The 23356-nt window shown below is 51.6% G+C and overlaps 1 protein-coding gene and 1 long non-coding RNA gene across 48 annotated transcripts in view; one reads left to right on the top strand and one right to left on the bottom strand.

Annotated features, from left to right (window-relative positions):
* Positions 1–23356, top strand: part of MAPT (microtubule associated protein tau) — a 119441-nt gene that overhangs the window by 72257 nt on the left and 23828 nt on the right. For 6 of the 47 annotated variants that reach the window (XM_086357184.1, XM_086357177.1, XM_086357175.1 and 3 more), the window contains exons 3-7: positions 2142–2228; positions 9929–9994; positions 17826–17881; positions 20910–21107; positions 22119–22245. In XM_086357184.1, the coding sequence (XP_086213310.1) occupies positions 2142–2228; positions 9929–9994; positions 17826–17881; positions 20910–21107; positions 22119–22245 (534 nt within the window). Of the gene's footprint in view, positions 1–2141; positions 2229–5472; positions 5560–9928; positions 9995–13903; positions 15002–17825; positions 17882–20909; positions 21108–22118; positions 22246–23356 lie in introns of all 47 variants that reach the window. The other 41 variants (XM_086357199.1, XM_086357190.1, XM_086357187.1 and 38 more) reach the window with 11 other exon arrangements.
* Positions 3213–4212, bottom strand: LOC147351406 (uncharacterized). The gene is made up of 2 exons (XR_015147503.1): positions 4074–4212; positions 3213–3384 (listed from the first exon to the last, which is right to left on the bottom strand). It is a non-coding gene; the product is annotated as an uncharacterized LOC147351406 (long non-coding RNA).

Genomic DNA, 23356 nt, shown 5'->3' with positions numbered 1-23356 from the left:
ACATTTCAGATAGGTGACAGAGACTTTTTTGAATAATGACAAGAAACCACATGTAAAATACTAGAACAGAGAGCATCTGAGTAGATGCTAAAAGTTGGAATAGGATTAGGTGGAGCCAAAGAGAGCTGCAAAGTGGGTGAAAGTTGGTTAGCTAATAAAACAGAGCACCCGTGTGAATTAAAAGGTGTTAATGAGTTAACTTGTTAGATCTTCCAACTAAGACAGTCAGAAGAGGTCTCTTCCACCTTTCCTCCCACCATACAAAAAATTCAACATGGATAATGCGGATGATCACAGTGGCAGGCTGGGGATGGACTGGGGGAGGGGTGTTTGGGGGGCAAATGCTTGAGGCACCATCACACCTGTAGGCTCCTGTGCTTTGGCAGTTGAGGCTGGTGGGTAATAAGACCCAGCAGACAACACCAAAACTGCCATGAGATACCACTTCATATTTACGAAGATGGCTATAATTTAAAAAATGGAAAATGCCAAGTGTTGGTGAGGATGTGGAGAAATTGGACCCCTTGTGTATTGCAGGCAGGAGTGTTAATGATGCAGCAGCTGTGGCAACCAGTTTGGTGGTTTTCTAAAAAATTGCATGTAGAGCTACCACACGATCCAGCGATTTCAGTCCTAAGGATATATGCAAAAGGATCGAAACGAGGAACTAGAACAGATATTTGTACACCATTGTTCATAGCAGCATTATTCAAAATAGCCAAAAGGCTGGAACAATCCAAGTGTCCATCAACAGATGAACGGATAAACAAAGGATGGTGGTATATCATCATATTTCATCATATACATATGATGAAATGTTATTCAACCAGGAAAAGAAATGACACTGTGACAGATGCTACATGGACGGATCCTGAGAATATTATGCTTTGCAAAATAAGCCAGATATAAAAGGACAAATGTTGTACAGTTTTATAGGGTATCTAGAAGAGGCAAATTCATAGAGACAAAAAGTAGATAGAGGCTGCCAGGGGTTGGGAGCGGGGGAGAGAGAGTTATTGCTTAATAGGTACAGAGTTTTGTTGGGGAAGATGAAAAAAGGTTTAGATATAGATAGTGGTGATGGTTACACAGCGTGGTGAATGTATTTAATGCCACTGAATTATGGTTAAAGTGATAGATGTGAAGTTGTGATTTTATACCGATAAAAGAATCTCAGCTCACACACACACACAAAAAGGCCCAGCAGACAGTCTGCGGATGATTCCTCACCATGTGTCCAAAGCCTGCTTGAGGGAGTTGGCAGGTTTTCCCAAGCTTCAGGACCAGAAGCTTCTTTAGAATCAGTCCTTCTTTGGCTGGATCAGTGCAGCCAGGGTGGGTGTCCAGGGATGGCGTTCCAGCAGAGGGTTCGAGGTGTCTGACCCCAAAGTGTGCTGGAACACCACTTGCCTCTTTTCACCTCTGGGGTCTGCCTCGGGCAGAGCCGGTTCCCTGTCCTCTACTCCAGGGCTCCCCAACCCCATCCCACCCCCTCCCCTGTCAGGTAGCGTGGCTTTTGCTGAGTCCATTCGAGGTCCCCTGGCTTTGGAGTCTGGTCGGGCAGTTTTCCCGTAAATAGTGATGACTGACATTTCAGGTATGACAAGGTTTGTTGGGCAGGACTGGGAGACGCAGCCCAGTGTCCGGTTAGAAGTAGGTCCCATGTCTGCCCTGAGCTAATTTCTCTGCAGAGGAAGCAGTTCGATTTCTGAGTGTTTTCCCAGGCGTTTACTTGTCATGAATTCATGGCCATGATCTCCCGTGAACCTCTCCGGTAAGGAAAGACGAAGCCCCAAGTTTACTTGTGGCTTAGCTCTCTGGTGTCTGCTGCCCATTTGTCAATATCAGAGCCTTTGTCTCAGTTGGAACCACAAGCTAATTAAAAGGCAATTTCTCTTCTTGCCCCAGAACAGGTAAACGTCACGTGCCTTTTTCCTGATGACCCTGGTGTGGGGGCCCAGTTGTGGGGTGGGGGTGGGGTTGGTCCCCTTCTTGGTATTATCACGAGACCACAGTCCATCCATCTGGGGTCTATACTGGGTGATTTCGGCTCCAAAAGACACTGCCCCCCAGTTCCTCTGAAGTCGAAATTGGGGCGGAGGGAGGCAGCCATTCTGAGGGGTTCATTGTGTATGTTCCAGAGTCTCCCCTGCAGACCCCGGCCGATGATGGATCTGAGGAACCAGGCTCTGAAACCTCTGATGCTAAGAGCACTCCGACGGCGGAAGGTGGGGCCCCCCTTTTCTCACGGCTTCATTCAAACAGCTCCTTCCATGCTCCAACCTGTGCTTAGCCATGCTTTGAGCTCATACATGCCAGCTCATACGTGCCACCCTTCCTGGCTGCACTTGCTGCTGCCCCTGGCTGAGAGATATGCCCACTCAGTGCTTTGCGGATGGGGCTTGGGCCCCAAGTGTTGTGGGAGCCATGCTCTGTCTTCATGCCTTGCTCGCTAGTGCCAGGGATGGGCAGCTTCATCATGTGTGAGCTTCAAGACAGCCACACTTGAACAGGCTGGGATTGTGGCAGAGCAGGGCCTGATGTCAGCTCCACAAAGCCCCTGCTGCTTGTCCATTGTCCTCTCCACACTTCTCCCATGAGCCACCAGGTCCCCGAGCAGTGGTTTGGTTCAGGAAAGGGTAGGTCAGCGCACATCTCCAAGCTCACACTTTGGGACTGCTCTTGGTTTAGTATCCTTCATTTCTTGAGCTGGGCCTGGGCCTCTGGACTTTGGCCATGGTGTTAGCTCCAGCGCATCTTTTCTAACCTGTCTTGTGTAGACATTCAGTATCTAGGTTATTATTATAAAGCTTCTGATGTATTTCCTGAGGTGTTCCTTGGACCGTCTTCTCTTACTTTCCATCCATATCAGTCAAGACTATGTTTGAGGAACTTCCCTACTGGTCCAGTTGTAAAAATTCTGCCTGCCAATGCAGGGAACGTGGGTTCGATCCCTGGTCCGGGAAGACCATTCCCGCATGGGAATGCGGGACAACTAAGCCTGTGTGCCACAAGTACTGAAGCCTCCACACTTCAGGGCCCATGAGCCACAAGAGAAGCTGCCATAATGAGAAGCCCGTGCACTGCAATTAGAGAGTAGCCCTGGCTCACAGCAACTAGAAAAAGCCCTCGTGCATCAAGGAAGACCCAGCACAGCCAAAGAAAAAAAAAGACTACATTTGATCACAGGTAACAGAAAGCCCAACTCACTGTGGCATATATATGAAGAGGTTTATTTGTCTCACATAATAAAACATCTGGACTCGAGTAGCAGCTCCTCAGTGTCATCAGTGCTCTCTGTCTTTATCTTCTGCCATCTTTAATGGCTGGATTATTGCCTCACGGTTACAGAATGACTGCTGCACCTCCAGGCATCACATCTATCTACAAAACAAGAAGAAAGTAGCAAAGCAAAGTGACCGAAAGAGCCCGGAAACCAAACATGTTCCCTTTTTATTAGGAAAGAAAGAGTTTTTCTACATACCCCACCTGACCAACTTCCATTTATGTCTCATTGGCAGGAACTGGGTTTTCTGATGCTCTCTGGCTGTAAGGCAGGCTAAAACATTGAGTATTGTGCCTTTCAGCTTCCTTCATAGGAAAAATCAAGGGAGAGGGGCATTGAGAATGGCTTTTGAGTAACTAGTCTGCAGAGTATGCCCCTCCATCTCTCCATCCTCCCCAAGGTTCTAGTCGCAGCACTTCCCTGGGCCCTGCCCATGACTTTGGTGAGAACCTGGCCCCAGCATCTCCCCAGGCGTCCACCTTTAGATGAATTCAGAAAGTGGCTGTCAAGTTCCTTGCCAGTTGATGGTATAAGGATATAGTGGATGTGGCCCTTCCCCTTCTTCCCCTCCCCACCACCTCCAAGGTTCTCAGCCTCCTAGTGAAGAGAAAATCAGACCAAATGCTCCTTGCTCTCCTTCTTAGAGCCAGTGATGCAAGACATAGCCTGCTGATCCTGTTCAGACAGTTTTACAGGTTGCCTAGTGCCCTGAGAAAGTCCTGAAGCACTCATGCCAAATTTTAAGCCAGCCTTCCAAATCTACTTTATTCTGGAAGAATCTTCCTACCACGTCTTGCTACATTCTGGATCCTGTCCGTGTGAGGGTCCCAAGAGCTTCAGCTCTCATGGCTTGGGGAATGGCGGGGAGCTGCTGGGGTGGAGCTCTGCCAGGCTGCTCCCGAGACAACCACAACAAAAAGGACTCCAATTGACGAACCTGACTCAGGCTCTTGGAAAGCGTTTAAAGCTGACACCTCCTCCTGTTTGCCCAGAATGGTTTGGTAGTATGCCAGTGCATTTGCTCAGGGAGGAATGCCGATCTGGAAGCATTCACCTTGATAAGAGACTGACAGCAACTCCTGGTGGTGAATCTTTCCCTCTTTGCTCTGAAGGTGGATCCATCTGTCGGCCTGTTGTCAAGCACCTGACCTCAGACAGAGCCGGCCTGTTCATTGCCACCCAGGGGGGTCTGTGCTTTATAACCAAGGGTCATGGGCTCCAGGAGACAGGGGAATTAATGTTGTTGTTCAGTCGCTCAGTCGTGTCTGACTGTCTGCGACCACATGGACTGCAGCAGGCCAGGCTTCCCTGTCCTTCATCTCCTAGAGCTTGCTCAGACTCATGTTCATCGAGTCAGTGATGCCATCTAACCATCTCATCCTTCTCCTCCTGCCTTCAATCTTTCCCAGCATCAGAGTCTTTTCTAATGAGTTGACTCTTTGCATCAGGTGGACAAAGTATTGGAGCTTCAGTTTCAGCATAAATCTTTCCAATTAATATTCAGGGTTGATTTCCTTTAGGATTGACTGGTTTGATCTCCTTGCTGTCCAAAGGACTCTCAAGAGTCTTCTCCAACACCAACAGTTCAAAAGCATCAATTCATCGGTGCTCAGCCTTCTTTGTGGTCCAACTCTCACATCCATACTTGACTACTGGGGGATTAGAACTGGAAGAAAACTTGGAGGTCAAGGCACCTTCCATTTTGCAGATGAGGAAACTGAGACCCTAAGAGGACAAAGGACTTGCCCAAAGCCGGGCTCCCAGCAGAACCGTAGCCTCCAGCCCTGACTGCAGAGTTTGCCTTCTCCTGTTCTGCACTGCTGTAAGGATCAAACATCTGTGACCACTCACCTGATTTTCAACGTTTCTTCCTTAAAAATATTGGCGACCAGAAGTCCCTTTCGCTGCAGTGTTTAGAGGGGGGCTGTTCTGGCTTTCCTGGTAGAGGGCTCGGTTGTCTCATAAGCTGTTGCCTCTTGGACAGAGTATTCATGTTTTCCTGGGGAGATTTCAAGTGGGAGCACGCCTCTGGGCCCTGCCTTGTGGGGTTGCTTTTTTGCATGTGGCTGAGTCCCCTTCCTGCCTCCGCATTCCTGCACCTTTGCATCCCCAAAGAGCGCAAGGTGAGGGGCGTGGAACGGCCCGTCCCAGCCCCTAAGGTGGTTTCCACTTCTGGCCGTTTCCAGATGCGACAGCACCCTTAGTGGATGAGGGAGCCCCTGGTGAGCAGGCGGCCGCTCAGGCCCCCGCGGAGATCCCAGAAGGAACCGCAGGTGAGGGTGGCTCTGGGGGCTGGGTGCCGGGCTCCCCAGCTGTAGGATGGGAGTGCGTGGGGTTCTGCCCGTCTCCAAATGAGGTGGGAATGCGGGTGGATGCCAGCCTCCCGAAATCTCGGGTTGTTCTGAGCTTGATGTCCTGTTGCCTCCATCGCTGCCTGCCCATCTCCTGGAGGATAGAGAACCTTCTGGATTCCTTCCAGTCTCTCCTCTCCTTGTCTTAGCTCCAGAGAGTTCTTGGAGGCAGGCTGGTGGCCGAGGTCAGTCCACGGTCCTGCTGGGACTCTGCCCAGCGACAAGGTTACTTCCTAGCGGGTAAACAGCTCCCTGGGGGGAGCACCTGAGTGTGTCACAGCATCCAGATGGCCCACCCACATCTTGGAGGATTGTAACTGGATAACCCCCCAGGAACTCAGTGATGTACTCTAGCATCCAATTTTAGGACGATCTTTTCAAACGTATCAGCATAGAACAGACGTGATGAGACTGTCCTGTCAACATTGATGATGGGGAGCAGCCCAGATGGGGCACTGACCAGAAAGAGCACTGAACTCGGGACCGCCAGAGTCACCATGAGCTGCCCGGGCCCTTAGGAAACAGCGAGCAGAGCCCGGAGCTCTGGCTGTCACTTCCTTCACGTCCACCTCCCTGGGCTAGGCATGACTGCAGCCACTGGCTTGGCTATGGGGACGGTGCTCAGCAAGAAATGCAGGACGAGCTCTGGATGGTGTTTCAGCAGCAGTGGAGAGTGGGGAAATGTCCCCGGCAGGAGTTCTTTTCCTTCCTGAAGGTGGGGCTCAATGGCAGCTGTTTGGGAAGTCTGCAGCCTTGTCCCCAGCCGTGTGGGTTAAGGATGCCGGGCAGGGGCCAAGCAGCGCCACCCGCTCCTCCGAGTAGTCTCCGCTCAGCAAGCTGCTCTCCAGAGATGAATGGAGGGGGATGTTCTGGATACTGACAGGCCTCGTGCTAGACAGTGAAGGTCGTTTGAAGGCCATGGAACCAACGACTCGCGGGATGAGATCACGGGTAGCTTGACTTTTGTCTCTCACTGTCACTTTATAACTTTTCAGTGGGCAAAGCTCTTCTTCCGCCTGGGACAAAAACTCTAGGGAACTCTTGACTTGCCATCTCTCCTGGATTATCAAGTGTTTTAGTCTCCACCAACACACAACCCAGTCTGCAAATGCTGATGAGAATGTGCAGTCTGGGACTTCCCTGATGATCCAGTGGCTAAGAAACCCCCCTGCCAATGCAGGGGACACAGTTCGACCCTTGGTCAGGGAAGATTCCCACGTGCCTTGGAGCAACTAAGCCCATGCCCTGAGCCTGTGCTCTAGAGCCGCAACTACTGAGCCGGTGCTCTGCAGCAAGAGAAGCCGCCACAATGAGAAGCCCAAGCACCACAATTAGAGAGTAGCCCCCTGCCCCTCGCCACAACTAGAGAAAACCTGCATACAGCAACGAAGACCCAGAGCAGCCAAAAAATAATCAATTGATTTTTAAAAAAGGAATGTCCAGTCAGGGTAACACTCAAAGCTGCAGGTCCTCCTCTCTGGGACTGGAGAGGGGCGAGAACCAGGAGGGGGGCAGGGAAGTTATTCCTGCATTGGGGCTGCTATGAGCTGGTGCCTCACAGTTTCTGCAGGTGTTGCAAGTTGAGTCTTTCCCTGTGGGGTTTTTGGAATTCTTCCAGATACCTCCCTCCCCCGCCATCCCCATCGTCCTCCTGAAGTTCCTTCCCTCTGCTCTCGATTCCAGCAGACATTCCTCTCTCTTGAGTCCCTTGGGGTCTGAAGATCTGTCTCATCTCTCCTCTGCCAGGGTTGGCTTGCTCACATCGGTGGCCCTGCCGGACATGGCCTGAGGTGCCCCTTCCACTATGGCTGCCCTGTGCCCACCACAGGTCCACGGGGGACATGGGCGTTCCTTGCCTGAACAAACCACGCATATGCAGACAGCCCCCGGGCTTTGCTCCCCAACCAAGGCAGGGCCAGCCTGCCTGTCTTTGAGTTTCCCCAGGTGGAGTTCTGATAGCCCTCCATCACGTCCCTAACCCTAGGGGACACACACCACCTGTCTCCACCTGGTGCCTTGAAACCCTTTCAGTGGGACTGAGATGGGAGGCAGACAGGTAGCCACCACCCCACCCGCCCTAAGCTGCTCTCTCTAAAGAAATCCTTCTTTAAAATTCTCTCCCCCTCTACCCTTTTACATCCTGAATGAAGTGGGAGGTTTTAGAGTTGAGGGGACATTTTTTCTGCTGGTGGCTTTAACAATATGTACCTTAGTTTCGGGCCTCCCTGTTGGCTCAGACGGTAAAGAATATGCCTGCAATGTGGGAGACCCGGGTTCAGTCCCTGGGTTGGGAAGATCCCCTGGAGAAGGGAATGGTTACCCACTCCAGTATTCTTGCCTGGAGAATTCCATGGACAGAAGAGCCTGGTGGGTTACAGTCTATGGGGTCGCAAAGAGTCAGAAACGACTGAGTGACTAACATGCCTTAGTCGAGCACCGCACTTGGGCACGTGTCTTTGTTGTATCTTGTTTTTCCTGTGAAACTTCCCATTTGAGGTCCATTTGGGAGTGCAGTGCGGCCATCCCCCTGCAGGTGTCCCTGCCTTGCAGGGTGAGCATAGAGCTGTCTTGGCGCTCCAGGGAGGCAGAGAAGCCATATAGGCTGGTGATGGCCCAACCACTGGCTCACACCCTCCCTCTCTCTGGCTTCTCTGAGCATCTCTCTTGCTGGGATCAAGGGGTGTCAGAGATACCAGCAGCCTGCAGTTTCTAATTTGCATCAGGACCAGGGTATCACGACACCACGGTGGTGTGTGAAAGCGATGGGCTTCCCAGAGCCATGGCAGTGACGTCATCGGCATGCTGCCTGGTGTCCTGTCTTAGGGACTCCATGCCGTGTAGCTGGTTTGGTGATTTGCTGTCTCCCTGGGCCTTTCTTCTGTAACCTTGTCAGAAACTCAGACCAAACCTACGCTCAGAGCAGTGCTTCCCTGACAGACATCTTTTGTCAAGTGACATGGAGCTATCATTGTTAGACCTCACGGGCTGTACAGCATCAGCGTGCAGGGCATGCAGAGGTGTTTCTGCCTAGGAACTGCCAATGGGGAAGCTGCCCGAGCCCACTGCCAGCCCCCTGCCCCTCGCCACAGTGGCCCTGGGCAGGCCAGTGGGCTGGGTGTCTTATCAGGCCGTCACACACCTGTCCAGCGACCCAGAGAGTCTTTCCTTTGCATCCTCCATGTTCTCTGTGATGGGCCTGCGTGGCAAGAGGTGCTAACTTGGCATTTCTGATTTAGTTGTAGAGACTGAGTCATCGCAGGTCTGGGAGGAAAAAACTGGTGGCCCAGCCAGCCACTGGTGGGCATTTCTCAGGCTGGTGGCCTCCCTGTCCCTGTCCATCAGGGCATGTTGGCCCTCCTGAGGTGTGGGGTCACACCCATGTCAGTGTGTGGCCAACTTGCCTTAGAGGGTCTTTCTTCTGGACACTCATACACTTTGTCCTGCAGTGATCTCGCCATTTCTTCAAGATGCAGAAATTGGCGTTGTATGAAAGCCGGTAGACTTTGGTACCATTGATGACGTGATCAGGAGTTTGTCTCAGTCTTTTTTTTGTTCGGGAGGGACAGTGGGCTCCCTAAGTGGGAGCCCAAGATACCCCCAAAACTGCTCACTGACACTACCACCCACCTTCAATCAGATGGCACCTATTCTTAGCAGGCAGTTGAAGGGGTTTGCCCAGTCGTTTGGAGAAAAGAAACTGAACCTCTAGGGGGCTCCTACCATGTACCAGACGCTGCTGAACGTGTGCACACAGTTTCGTATGAACCCTCAACGCTCTCCTACAAGACAGGCTGGTGTTATCACTTTGGGGTTCTAGAGTTGGAAACTAAAGCTCAGAGAGGCTAAGTATGGCGGCACCTGAGCTGGAACCCCAGCCAGACTCCACGGCTCACACACCTAGTCCTTCCTGCACCTTTGGCTCCCCCAGGAGCGCTGACAGGGCTGGGAGGGCGGCCTCCACCAGGACACAGCTCCACAGCAGTGGCTGAGCAACAGAGTGCTTCTCCGCCCTCCCTGTCCTGTGTCTTTGTCGAGCGGGGACTGAGGACCCAGGGCCCACTGTGGGGAAGGCCTTTCCTACCGGACTGTGTTGCCTGAAGGTGTGTGGGCGCTGGGGGTGGGCGGTGTTTAGTGGACTGTTTTCATCCACATCCCCAGCAGTCACGTTTGCACAAAAGAGCCAGAGGCACAGCACTTCAGAAACCTGTTGGGAGGGGCAGGGAGCTCTGTTTCTAGCAAACAATAACTGTGTCTGCTTTTTATCCTCTTCATTTGCTGACACACAAACCAGCTGAAGAAGCAGGCATTGGCGACACGTCCAACCTGGAAGACCAAGCTGCCGGACACGTGACCCAAGGTCAGTGGGCTGGTATTGCCTGCCACACATGACATGGGGGGTTGGGAAGAGGGGGTGGCAACACTCAGATGGACCGTGCCCTGAGAAGAGAATTTGGACCTGGGCCTGAATTCCAGGGTCCAGATCTTTAGGAGCTGGTTTTTCACTGAAGGTGGGCTATTCAGGTAGAGGAAGAGCTTTCGCTCTCTCTAGTCATTTCTGAGTCCTTCCCAGTGTGTTTGCTGTTCTGAAAGCAGCTGGCCTTGCCCAGCTTGGGAACTCGAGCATCAGTGACCAACAGAAACACAAATGTGTCTGATGAGTGATTCTCCCCGTGGGCAGCCCTCTGGCCCATCCCCGGAGCAAAGCCTCAACTCTGTCGCCACCAAACTATTTCTTCTGTGCAGCCTTCAGATTTTATTGTGATTTTCTTCTCAGGGACCAAAATTACTGTGCTTAAGAAAAACAGTTTCGTATGATCACTGAGCATAAATGTTTTTAAGAACTTAAATTGTAAATCCTAGAGATTCCTTATCTTTGGAAATGGAGACCTCCAGTACAACCTAGCTGAGTTTTGTTTTCTGTCATTGGCTGCATAAATGAACTTGAGAGTATGCTGTATAATGTGGAAGCTTTTAGACTGTACGAGAGCTGGGAAGTCACTGGTCTTTTCCCCACAAAGTGGTTTGGGATTTGTTCAGTGTTTAGCACTGCCGCTGAGCCATCTGGCTTTAGGGAGACTCTGGGCCCTGAAGAAATGTCTCCTTGAGGTGCTTTGAAGCCTAACGACACATTTCTGTGACTCCCAGGGTTCTCTGCCCCATAGCGTGCTAGTGTTTCTCATCTCACACAGCATGGAAAGACGTGTTTTCATTCTTAGGCTTACAAAGAGCTTCAAAAAAATAGTAGAAGCGATAATCATTATAAATGGGGAATCTCAGTCTGTGTGTTAAATAGAATCTTGCCTCCTGTTTCTTTTAGGTCATTATTTCTAGCTTTTAGGTAAAATGAGAGGTTTTTATAACCTCTGGAAATGGCCATCTATTTCCATAAAAAGAAGTGAGTTTGAGTTTTTCTTACAAATTTTTATTGTAAGCTATGTCTCCATGTCCCTGAAACATATTCCGTGGAACAAAAAGATCAGGCCAACAGCTTTCCTAGAAACCTTACTTTGGGGCTAACTGAATTTTTAACTTTCCCAGCACTGGCTTAGTATTACAGAGCTATGTAGACGAACACCAGAGAGCACCTGCAATGGGACGCTGGCACCAAATCTGCATACATGTGGAGGTTTCTACCTCTGTGCTGCCCAGGCCAGTGTTTAATGTCTCATCTGGAGCTGCTGATCCAAATGGCCAAGCCCAGCTCCCTCCAGTGGGGCCTTGGGAAATCCAGACACCCTGGTGATCCACAAACATCTCACTGCCACAGACCTGCAGTCTGTTATGTGCTAAAGCAATCAGATTTGGGAAGAACCATGTACACAGAAGCACAGCTCTTCTCTCTTCCTTGTTTTCCTGCGGCAGAAGGAAAATCTCTGGCAGCCTGTGTCCATGAAGGACTAAGAGAGCAAAGATGTTTCAGGATGGAGCTTCGAGGGGCCGAGAGGAGCAGGGTGTGGGGAGGGCCCTGCCCACCCCACACCCTGCTCACGCCAGGAGTGGACTTTCCTTCCGGGAGTGTCACCAGGACCAGGCCTCCCAGGGAGTATGGGGACACAATTCATCTGCACTCCTGAGGCCACCCAACTGTGTTTCTCCAAATATTGCTTACCTTGGACCCACCCCTGATGATCACTACCTTTAGTCTTGGCTTGAAAAATACTGCATATTTTTCATGATATCCATAAGGTGGTATGAAAAAACCCAGATGAACTTTTTGGCCGACTCAGTAGTTTCTGAGCACTTTTCAGTCTTCTAGGAGCTGAATAGAATGTTCTCCCAGCCCAGCTCCTTCCTCCAGGAGAGTAATAGCATGATGGCAGGTTCCTCACACACGCGCACACACACACACACACACACACACACACATGCTGTACTATCCTATATCGATAACTTTTCAGGGTATGTTTAATATGCAGGTTTGGTGCCCTGGTCTCTTTTTCAGTCAGGGTCTTTTAAAGCCCTGCAGTGTAACAGTAACATCCACATCACAAGCAATTTCTAGGGAGCTCTGGGAGGAAAGATTTTTCCAGAAAGTGCTGGAGACCTGGCCTGATGAGAGGTGTAGGGAAGTGGCAGTAGCTGCTGCCACTTTGGGTCTGTTGAGCGGTGGGTTAGGAAGGAGTTGGGGTGAGGAGGCTCAGATTGCCTCCTGCCAGCTGGTTTCTTGCATCTCTGTCACTTGGTCTGTTCATCCCCAAGACTCACCAAGGGCCCCAGAGAGTCTCCTGCGGACCCCTCGGAAGGCAGAAATCAGCTCGTTTCCCTGATGACATCATGTGTAGATCTGGCCATGTGGCAGGCTCTGGGGCTATGCTAGGAACACAAGATGACTGAGACCATGAACTCATGGCCCCAGCGTAGGGGTGGGAGCTGAGAGAGCTGGCCTTCTGATAAGGGGCTGCCGGGCAGCTCCACAGACTCCAACTAGAGTTGGGACCAGAGGGACCATCATGTGTTAGCCACGTGTGTGGACCCCTGTGTTCTCCACCTCCCGCCCCTCCCCTCATCCAGTCTCTTTCTCTTCCAAGACTTTCAATCCTTTGTAGTTCCAGGGTTTATTTAGAGGAGAGCTGCAAAGTTGTCCTGGAACTAGGTAGGATGTTTGAAGAGTTGGGAGTTAGAAAAAATATAGGATATTAGGAGAACCAATAGAAAAAAAATCTCCTGTCCTCAATACACAGATATTTTAAGGAGGGATTCATGTGAATACGGGGCTTCTCTGGTGGCTCAGATGGTAAAAAATCTGCCTGCAATGCAGGAGACCCAGGTTTGATCCCTGGGTCAGGAAGATCCCTTGGAGAAGGAAATGGCTACCCATTCCAGTATTCTTGTCTGGAGAATTCCATGGACAGAGGAGCCTGGTGGGCTACAGTCCATGGGGTCACAAAAAGTCAGACACGATTGAGTGACTAACACTTCACATAAATGCGGCATGAATGAAGCAGAAAAAAGGGAAGTGTGCCCCCCATCCACTGGGCTGGCACACGGGAGGTGGTGTGACAGGGGTGAAGCAGTCGTCCCGCAGGGCTGGCCACGTCTGTGCCGTGCAGACCACCTTAACTGCCACGGTGGTCACCTCACCTCGTGCGGAAGGCTGTTCATAATCCACAATCTGGATAAACCTGAACTGTGTTTCTGTTTGTAGAGGTCTCATGGCAGGTCAGTTAGTAAAGACTGAGCCCTGATTATGATGCATTTGGGGTTTTCCAAATCTATCAGGGTGGGTTTACAGGTACCTGCTGGTTTTATTGGGCAAAAGGGGGGGCCAGAGAGAGAAGGAGAGGAAAGGAGACTCTCCCTGCACCCCATCCAGGTCCCACCTAGAGGCCAGAGTCTTCAGGAGGCTCACAGTCCCTGGAGAGGAGGACAAGTTTTTGCTGCTGGTGGAGTTAGCCTAAGGCAGCCCCGGATATGGCAGGATGCTCGGAGCCCAGCCAGACCCAACATAGGCAGAGGATTAACACCAGCACTAGACGGGGTCTTGGTCTAAGCTCCCCTTTTACAGATAAGAAAACTGAGGCTCAAAGACAGGAGGTGCTCACCCATGGTCACCCAGCTAACTGTTGGCAGATTTACCAAGAGCTGTTTCGTTCTGAGCAAAGAAAAGCAACATGGGTGAGCTCAGAGCGTGGGCTCCTTTTCCTTTGGTAGGTGGGCTTGAGATGCTGTTTAAACGTCCTTTTTTTCTTTCAAACATGTGTCCCTCTCTTAAAACACTTAACTTGCTCTTGCTAACCTTTTGCTGCTGCTGCCTCTTCAAACCCAGAGGAGAGGAGAGTTCCGGGTCAGCAGAGGGAAGCGTCTGAGAGGCCTCTGGCCCATGGGCTTAGCTCTCAGGTCCAGCTTGCACACGGCCAAGAAGCTCCTGGGGTCTCCGAGCTGCCTCTGGGGGAGAAAGAGCCCGAAGCTCCCGTCCTGGCGACCTCTCGCCCTTCCCAGCATCATCCCGTCTGCCAAGCGCCTCCTCCACCAGGAGGCCCTCAGGAGCCCCACTGGGAGTGGGGACCAAAACCAGGGCAGCGGGCTGAGGAGGGCCTGGCCTTTCCAAAGCCCCCCTCCCCTGGACGTCAGCAGACGGAGCCTGGGAGTTCCAAGGTTGTCCAGGCAAGCTTCCTCGGGGAGCCGGGCCACCATGGAGGTGAGGCTGTGGAGCCGGGAAACTCAGGGCTGACCCGCCAGCGCGCATCTGACATGCTTGGGGCCCCCACCGTGCTCGCAGGTCCCAGAGAGGCCACACGCCAGTCTTCAGGGACAGAACCTAAGGTTGCAGAGGGTGGCAGCCGCGGCTCTGAGCCACCAGAGTGCCAGCTTTGGGGAGGCCTGCCCCAGGAGGGGCTGCCTCTGAAGGGGGCACAGAGCAAAGAGAGGCAGGGGGGTGAGGAGGTGGATGAAGACCGGGACATTGATGAGTCCTCGCCCCAGGACTCCCCACCCTCCCAGGTCTCCCCGACCCAAGGCGGGCCAGCTCCGCAGGTAGTTTCCGGAGAAGCCCCTGGAACCCCGGGGTCCCCAGCCGGGGGTGCCATCCCGCTTCCTGTCGATTTCCTCTCTAAAGCGTCTGCAGACACCCGGGTCCCAGAGCCCGACGGGCCCAGCGAGGGGCCCCCGGGAGAAGGGCGCGGCGGGTCCCCTGAGTTCACATTCCACGTGGAAATCACAGCCAACCTGCAGAAGGATCAGGGACCCCCCTCGGAGGTGGATTTGGAAGGGACTGCACTTCCTGGGGCCCCTGGAGAGGAGCAAGAGCCCCGGAGCCCCTCTGAGGGCGAGGACACAAAAAAGACTGATCTTCCAGAACCTTCTGGAAAGCAGCCTGCAGCTGGTCTGCCAGGGAAGCCCGTCAGCCGGGTGCCTCAACTCAAAGGTCTGTGTCTTGAGCTCCTTCGCTCCCGCCTGGCGACCTCGTGTGCCACCCAGGCTGCAGGCACTGCCACTCAGCTTCCAGCTCCTCCTTGGCTCCTGCCGCTTCTGAGGCCCCCAGGGACAGCCACCAACCAGCCACCTGGGCCTTTGCTCGCCTTCCCGGCCACCTCCCGTCCCTCAGGCGCTGGTAGCTCGTGTTCCTCTCACGCTTGCCCGCCGTCGCGCATGTCACCAAGACCTGCACCCACTGCTTTCTGCCCCGTTCACTCCTCTGGCCCCTTGATTTCTCTGCAAGGCTCTTCCGCCCAGTGGAGGCTGGTGGGCTGCACTCCACAAAGAGCATAGCAGCTGCTCCCACTTCGGAGGGCTCATTATGTGTCTCATATTGGTTGTCTAGGACCCTCCCGACCCTCCCAACAAGTGGGCATAATTAGCCCCGATTTGCAGATGGGAAAACTGAGGCTCCAAGCGGTGAAATATCTTGCTGAAAGTCATTGAGTAGCAGGTGATGGAGCCAGGTTTGGAACCCAAGTAGGTCTACTTTGAAAGGCACTTCCGTCTACCCCACAAGCACCTTCCAGCAGGTCCTGAGGTGTGCCCTCCCAGCCCAGAGACTCAGAGGACACACGTCTGTCCTCTGCGACTGTGTCCGTGTACAGCACCTCACATGCAGCAGGCCATACACACACCCACACACACACACCCCCGTTGGAGGTAACCCGGAGCCCATGCTGAGCCTTTGGCCCAACAACCACTCTACCCTATTCTGTCTGCCTTGTGGCAGAAGAGACAGTGAGCAGAAACAAAATCTCCTCGTGGAAGGAACCCCTTCTTCTTCTTCCCTTGGCAGAGCTGGGGCAGTCCCCCTGTTGGGATTGCAGGGAGGGATCTCAGCCCCGTCCCTGTCTCAAGACCTGGGAAGCATGACCACAGCAGCCTTTCAGGAGCTGAAGAAATGGGAGGGGAGGTTCCCAAGGGTGGGGGTCTCTGTGTCCTGTCGGGTGGAGGACAGAGGAGGCCTCATGGCCACATATCAGCTGTATTCATATGTTTAGATCCTGTAGCATATTAGAATTAATCGTGGGGCCCAGAAATTGATGCTACTTAAACTGTTAATTGCAGACATCTGTTAAATGTTGTCATGAAAACTTTGAAATGTTATAGATAAAGGAACCTGTGTTTCTAAATTTAAGACCGAAAAAGAATCCTACTTTAAAATATCCTAAACTCCAAACTAATATGGGACACGTAACTGTGACTTGACAGATGACAACAGTGTTTCCTGATATGTTTTATATTGAATGCTGATCCACTGCATGTTGATAGATATGTCCAGGGGGAAAAAAGAGTTCCATTATCTAGTTTGGGGGGGAAAAAAAGATGAAACAAAGTTAAATGGAGTTTGCTGTGGGGAACTTGTCAGAGCCTTAAATATTGTAATGTACTTTCTGACCCTCTGAGAAGGATACATAGTAGCCATTTCCCCAATTTGGGAAATGCAGATCTAGCAGATGCTTTTGTTGTGATATAGATGATGATGGTCATCGGGGCAAAGGATATGAATCAGGTCCACCCAGGGCTCTTATTAAAATGCAAGTTCCTGGGCCCCACCTTCAGCTACTGTCTCAGAGTGAACCCAGGATTCTGTATTTCAAGAATGTCTCCCACTGGTTCTGCTGCATAACAGAGTTTGAAAATCTCTGGGCTAGATCATCAGTGCTGGTCACTCTAGAAATCTGGTCTCCAGGAACCAGTGAGATGCTTTCACTGTCCTTAGGGCAGAGGAAATAAAATATTGAAGCCACAGATGAAAACCTATGATCAGTTTTAAATAATGAATGCCAATAGCAGGAAAGAGTGAGTTAGAAGTTACGTTGGTAGACAAGCGGATTGGATTCACCAAGGGGTATGGCTTTCCAAACACAAAATCTGTCAATGGTTTGGTCCTAAAATCCAGAGATTATCTGTGGCAGGGGTCTCCAACCTCTAGGCTACAGATCAATACCTCCTGTCAGATCAGTGGTGGCATTAGATTTAAAGTGCACAATAAATCTAATGTACTTGAATCATCCTGAAACCATCCCCTCCCCACCCCCAGTCCGTGGAAAAATCATCTTCAATGAAATAAAGAGTTTGAGGACTGCCGATCTATAGGATATTTGATGGCAGCTGGTTTGTTGGTAATCTGGGGAAAGGACAAGCAGTAGTCCCCCTTGGGAGAGTCTGTAAGTGGTGAGACGGCCCTCCAGGGGTGGGTTGGACTTGCCAGAGAGCCAACTAGGACTGGTCACCCAAGCCCCTGTGAGTGCGGGGCAGGTTCTGGGAAAGCGGCCCACTCCCCCTGGTCCTTGGGTGACAATATGAGCAAGGGGTCCTGTAGGGGCCAAAGCCTGGCTGACCTGCCCTGCACTTAGCCCTGGGGCTTCCAAATGCCCCTCCTTGGAGCAGGGTTGGCCCCAGTCGGGGGAGGCTGACCCCGGCAGAGCCTGTGAGAGGTGGTCCTGCGCCGTCTACCTTCCCTGACCGCCCCTGTACCAGCGTGTACCCATAACAGTTTCCTCCGCGTCGCCTATGCATGTCCCCGCCCTCAGCCAGCCTGCTGCCCACTCTTGTCAGGGTGTTGCAAGCAATGACCCCAGTGTGCTGTGTTGATACTAACAGTGAGACACCTAACAGATTCAAGGGGAAAGAAATCAGCCGGGTTTCCACTGGCCCAACTGAACAAGACATATCGCACAGTTTCTGAGAAACCACTTTCCCTCCACTGGGCTCTCGTGAGCTGTGCTAACGGATGTAATATGCTTTCTCATTTTGCATTTTATCAGCTCGCATGGTCAGTAAAGGCAAAGATGGGACTGGACCCGATGACAAAAAAACCAAGGTAAGCTGAGAAAACCATGGCAGCGCTCTGCCGCCATCAAGTTCATCAAGAAGCCATTCTTTGTATCTGAATTGATCTCTGTATGTGACACGTGGAAATCGCTGGTTCCCAAGGTACAGCTGTCATTCACGGCGCTTTGCGTTTTCATACAAACGTTTAAAATGCCAGCATCATCCTTGGATACTTCTGCCAGGGAAGGGCAGTCAGCAGGTTAATGAATGAATGAATGAATGCTCCTAATTATAGTTGTACCAGCATTGTTTGAATTAAGACGTTCACAGTAAATGAAAGTATGTTTGAATTTTCTGCAGTGAATTTTGGATTTTATGCTTCCCACTACAGGTCTAGGCACAGCAAAGATATATCTGTATACACACAGAGAGATATAGTTAAGATCTATCTAGAAAATACCATTTACTTAGGGGGCTGAGGGAGTATTGAGCAAAAATGGGATATCCAACCTAAAGTGGAGGGTTCTGGAAAAGCCCTAGAAGGGAGGACCTGTGAGGCAGACTGAGAAGGAGAGATGAAGATGGGGGTTGGTGACTAGGGGTGAGAAGAGACATCCTGAGGAGTAGGATCAGTGGAGGTAAAGGGGGGTGTGGGGAGAGGAGGAGACAAATCACATGTTTGGGAGTCCTGAGCAAATCGGCTCGGTTGCTGCCAAGCTGGGGTAGGGCTGAGGCGGGCCAGAGGAGGGGAGCCTGATACACACCCTACATGCTGAGTGGACACGTGGGCTCTGGTGCCCTAGAAGCTGTCCTGAAATCCTGCCAGCCAGTCTTAAGATCTTCCCCCACCAAGGACCAGAAAACCAAGCAGCCTGCTTACCACCCAAACTGCGCCCAGGACCGCATGGTCCTTCTCACGCTCCCTGTCAGCTCTAGCGCACTCTCCTCCATGACGGGGCAGCTTGGAGAAAGCTCTCATAGCTGCACAGGGATGTTTTTCCAGGAAAACCTCACTGGGGCCCCAGATGAAGACCTGCTTTTCTTATAGGCATCCAAGAGCCCCCCATCTATGCTGCCTGAAACTCCTGGGTGTTCATCCGTCCTGGAGGACTGATGGAGTTCCCAGACACAGAATCAAGCCCTAGGCTTTGGTCTTGTGTGTTGAGGGTGGCTGCGCAAAGTGCTTGCCCTGGAGGAAGTCGGGGTTCGCCATCACAGGACCCCAGTGGGGCAGCTGAGGGTACTTACTGCAGGGACTTAGGGTGGGAGGGAGTTGCAATAACTGCTTGCCAATCGGGATGCCCATTCAGGGGAATCCTGTTCTCTGTTCATTCATCCATTCTTAAGCTGTCCCTGCCCTGGAGTTGCTCACAGCCTCGCAGCGAGAGGTCAGATCTGTCACGAACCTAGGCCACTTGGCCAGGTAGGGAGCAATGCCAGCGGAGGGGACCTTGTGAAGCTGGGGAAGGAAGGCTTGGCTTGCCAGTACCCACCCTCAGCTTTTCTTGCTAGCAGCCCCAGGGCCTCAGCCCGCATCGCTCCCCTCACACCCCTGCTTCGTCCCTCTTACACTCCTTCCCAAGGCTGGCTGCAGAGAGAGCCTCAGCCACCTTAGTGGTGAATCTCGGTAATGAACAAGTCTCTGGTCAGGAATCTCCTCTGTAGCTCTGACTTCCCCTTTGGAACACCTTTGGACTTGGCCTCTTGGTTTTATTCCTGAAGGCATGGCCCTTCCCACTCCCAGACCAGCCTCCTCCACCAGGGCCATGTATCCCAGTCCAAGGTGCTGTCCACCCTCCTTCACACACTCTCCTCTCTGTGAGGTCGTCCAGCTCACAGACACCTTCCCATTGGCCACCTACACCACCTAGGCTACTTCATTAGGTAGATCGTACTCAAGAGTAACCAGTGGCCTGACTGAGATTTACCAGACTTTGGGAGATTGGGATAGACATATATACACTATTGATACTATGTATAAAATAACTAATGAGAACCCTACTGTATAGCTTCCCTGGTGGCTCGGATGGTAAAGAATTTGCCTGCAATGTAGGACATCCAGTTTCGATCCCTGGGTCAGGAAGATCCCCTGGAGAAAGAAATGGCAACCCACTCCAGTATTCTTGCCTGGAGAATTCCGTGGACAGAGGAGCCTGGAAGGCTACAGTCCATGGGGTCGCAAAGGGTCGGACACGACTGAGCAACTAACAGTTTCACTGTGTGACTCAGGGATCTCTACTCAGTGCTCTGTGGTGACCTAAATGGGAAGGAAATCCAAAAAAGAGGGCATATATATATATATACATATACCTGATTCACTGTGCTGTACAGTAGAAACTAACAACAGTGCAAAGCAACTACACTCCAAGAAAACTTAATTTTAAAAATATTGGGTGGGGGGAGATTTACCAGACAGTTTAGTTTTGAGACTTTAATCAGAAAGTCAGTGTGTGTGTGTGTGTGTGTGTGTGTGTGTTCTAAGTGGTATCAGACAGAATCCTTAAGACCTGCCTAATCAGGTACAGTCCTGATGTTGGCAAGGACGATTCTATCAGTGTAGTGGAAGAGGGAGAGGGGTTAGGGGGCCAGCATGAGCTCCCCACCTGGAATTGAGCAGAACCAGGGGCACTGCTGACCCATGACACACTGGAGATGTTTTCTGGAGAAACATCCTAAGAATCATATACTTCTGGCGATCTCCATTGACTCTCTGGGTGCGAGCCACCTTTTAACCAGTGGTCTCCAAAGTGCGGAGCTGAAATAGATCCAGTGGGCTGGAGAAAGAACATACCAACACGTCTGTCATTTTCTCCAGCTCTGCCATATGTAAGTTTCATAATGTACGTCATATGCTAGCATCGTAGTATATGCATTAGCTGATGAATGACTGCAAGTTCATGGTCACTTTCTGGTCTTCCTGATAAGGACTGTTAAGGGTGAATGATCCACATGGTTTGGAGATCATGCCTTTAAACCATTACCTGCCTTATTTGTTTTTAGTTAGTGTCCTTTTTCAGTTTGTACCTTTCTCCCATGTGCTGACTTTTATTTTGATTTTATTTATGTTTATGTTTAAGCCATCCACACCTTCTTCCGCTAAAACCCTGAAAAATAGGCCTTGCCTTAGCCCCAAACGCCCCACTCCTGGTAGCTCAGACCCTTTGATCAAACCCTCCAGCCCTGCCGTGTGCCCAGAGCCATCTTCCTCTCCTAAACACGTCTCTTCTGTCACACCCCGAACTGGCAATTCTGGAGCAAAGGAGATGAAAGTCAAGGTAAGAGGAACCCGCCTTTGGAAAGAATCAGGCTGCTCTGCTGTAGTTTTCAAAAGTATGCTTTTCTAGACGCAAAGACCTTTCTTTAGATAAGCTCTCACCTAGAAGCATCATGTAAAACAGTTAAAATTCTCTGGTTAGAACAGGGGAAAGGAGGCGCAGGACCATCCTTTTCAACTCCCCGTCATCCCGTAAGGCACGGGAGGGGACCCTGGTTTGAAAATCACTGTGGGTTTCCTTGGTCTGTTCCCGGCTTTAGTAACTCGGGGATGCTCCCGGGTTGCCCTCATTTGGGTTGGACAGCAGCCCTCGCACCCACACCTGTCCCAGTGGCTCACTCCCTCCTGAACCATCTCGTGGTCCCCGGGTCACGTCAGTTTCTCTTTTGAGTTTGTGTTGTGTGTCAAGGTCACTGCCCCCGGTCAGCTGACCCTGCTTGTGCACCTGTGCTCCACCTTTGGCCCATCTGCTAATTGATGCTGGTGTTCACCGCCAAGGGCTCTTAGCACACCTGAGGCGTTACTGAACCCCGAGACCTGTTTGAGAGAGAATGGAAGGATGGGACTAGCTTAGCACTCTCGGTCAGGTTCAACAAACTGTCTCCACGTGCCTCTGAAACCAACCACCAGCAGGCAGATAAACCCCCCTAAGAGAGTCAGAGAATGGTGTAGGAAGTCTGCAGACGTCCTGCCTGCCGACACTGGTGGATGTTGACTCTGATCATTGCTATGAGCTCTGTTGACTTTTTATGAAATACATTGGCTCCACTTGTGCAGGTTACTCATATAAACAGTTCGTCCAGGAGGAAGTGGTACTCAGGAGTTTAGGAGGGGCTGTGGATTTGTGTATCTTTGTCATGGTAAGGGACACTTATATTTGGCTGGCAGAGCGTCACCCCAATCATAGCCTCATTTTGAGTCAAGCTGGTAGAGTGGAGCTGGCATTGATGCCAGGTGGCAGAAACCCTTCCCAGTTGTAAAAAAAAACACTCTACTGTGCATTGGTTTACAGGGGGCGGATGGTAAGCCTGGAACGAAGATTGCCACACCCCGGGGAGCAGCCCCTCCAGGCCAGAAAGGCCAGGCCAACGCCACCCGGATTCCAGCAAAAACCACTCCCACCCCGAAGACCTCGCCAGGTACTGGTGAGAAGGGCTTCCTCTGGAATCCTAGTTGGCGGTTGGGGATGGGGAGAGCTGGCCACGGAGGCCCTGACGGTTAACCTCTGGTAGCCAACTGATGCCTGTGGTTCAGGAAGCATCAAATGTTCATTTTCTAATTCTTTTAATTTTCTGAGCTAGATATTGAATCCCCACTTTTTACCATGAAGAAATCGAGGCTCTGAGAGTTTGCATGACTAAGTCTCACCAGACTTTTAAGCATGAGGAAAATACTAATAACTGACTAAAAACTGATGGAGAAGGGGCTTCTCTGAGCTTCTCAAATCCCGCGACACCCAGCTCCCCGCCACCTGGGAGGTGATTTTCAGCCCCTAATGAGGGGTGGGACACTATGTGTGACTTCACATAGCGGGCAGCGCCTGCTAACTTGCTGGGATGTTAGGGACCTTCTGACAGAACCTAAGGGTCTTAGCTGAGCACTCACAGGCTGGGCCCGTCTCCTGGGCTCCTGTGAGTAAAAGCCACTGGGTTCTGAGTACCAGCCACGGCTTCAGTCGAGCCATTTTGCTTCCAGTGGGGACAGCCAGGCTGAGTCCACCCTTCCCACTGCCCTGACGACTGACTGTCCCAGGCACCTGGGTTTAGCCTGTGCATGATTCAGGGTGTGATCCAGGGCAGCACTCAGGGGGCCTGTGGGTCTTAGGCAGCCTATGTGTGAGGCCTGGGCCAGCACCCCAGGGTCTCTGCTGCTCCTTGGCCCCAGAGGTGGCTGCCCAGAGTCCTGGTCTCCTGCATATCTTGGCCGTGGCGTTTAGCGAGGTTGCTGTAGGGTGGGGCCTGCATGGATACCCGCTCACTAAGGCCCATTGGTTGACTTTCTCCCATAGGGTTTATTTATCTTTTTAATTACTATTTATTTATGTTTTTGCTACACTGGGTCTTCCTTGCTGCACTCGGACTTTCTCTACTTGCAGCAAGTGAGGGCTACTCTGGTTGTTGTGTATGGGCTTCTCCTTGCAGTGGCTTCTCTTGTTGCAGAGCACAGGCTTATTTGCTCAGTGGCATGTGGGATCTTTCTGGACCAGGGGTCAAACCCGTGTCCCCTGCATTGGCCAGGAGGATTGTTCAC

The sequence above is a fragment of the Bos grunniens genome, chromosome 19, assembly GCF_055505025.1.
Source record: "Bos grunniens cultivar Pamir isolate PY7600 chromosome 19, Bosgru_T2T1.0, whole genome shotgun sequence".
NCBI classification, from domain to species: Eukaryota; Metazoa; Chordata; class Mammalia; order Artiodactyla; family Bovidae; genus Bos; species Bos grunniens.
This window is presented reverse-complemented; position numbering and strand designations above follow the sequence as displayed.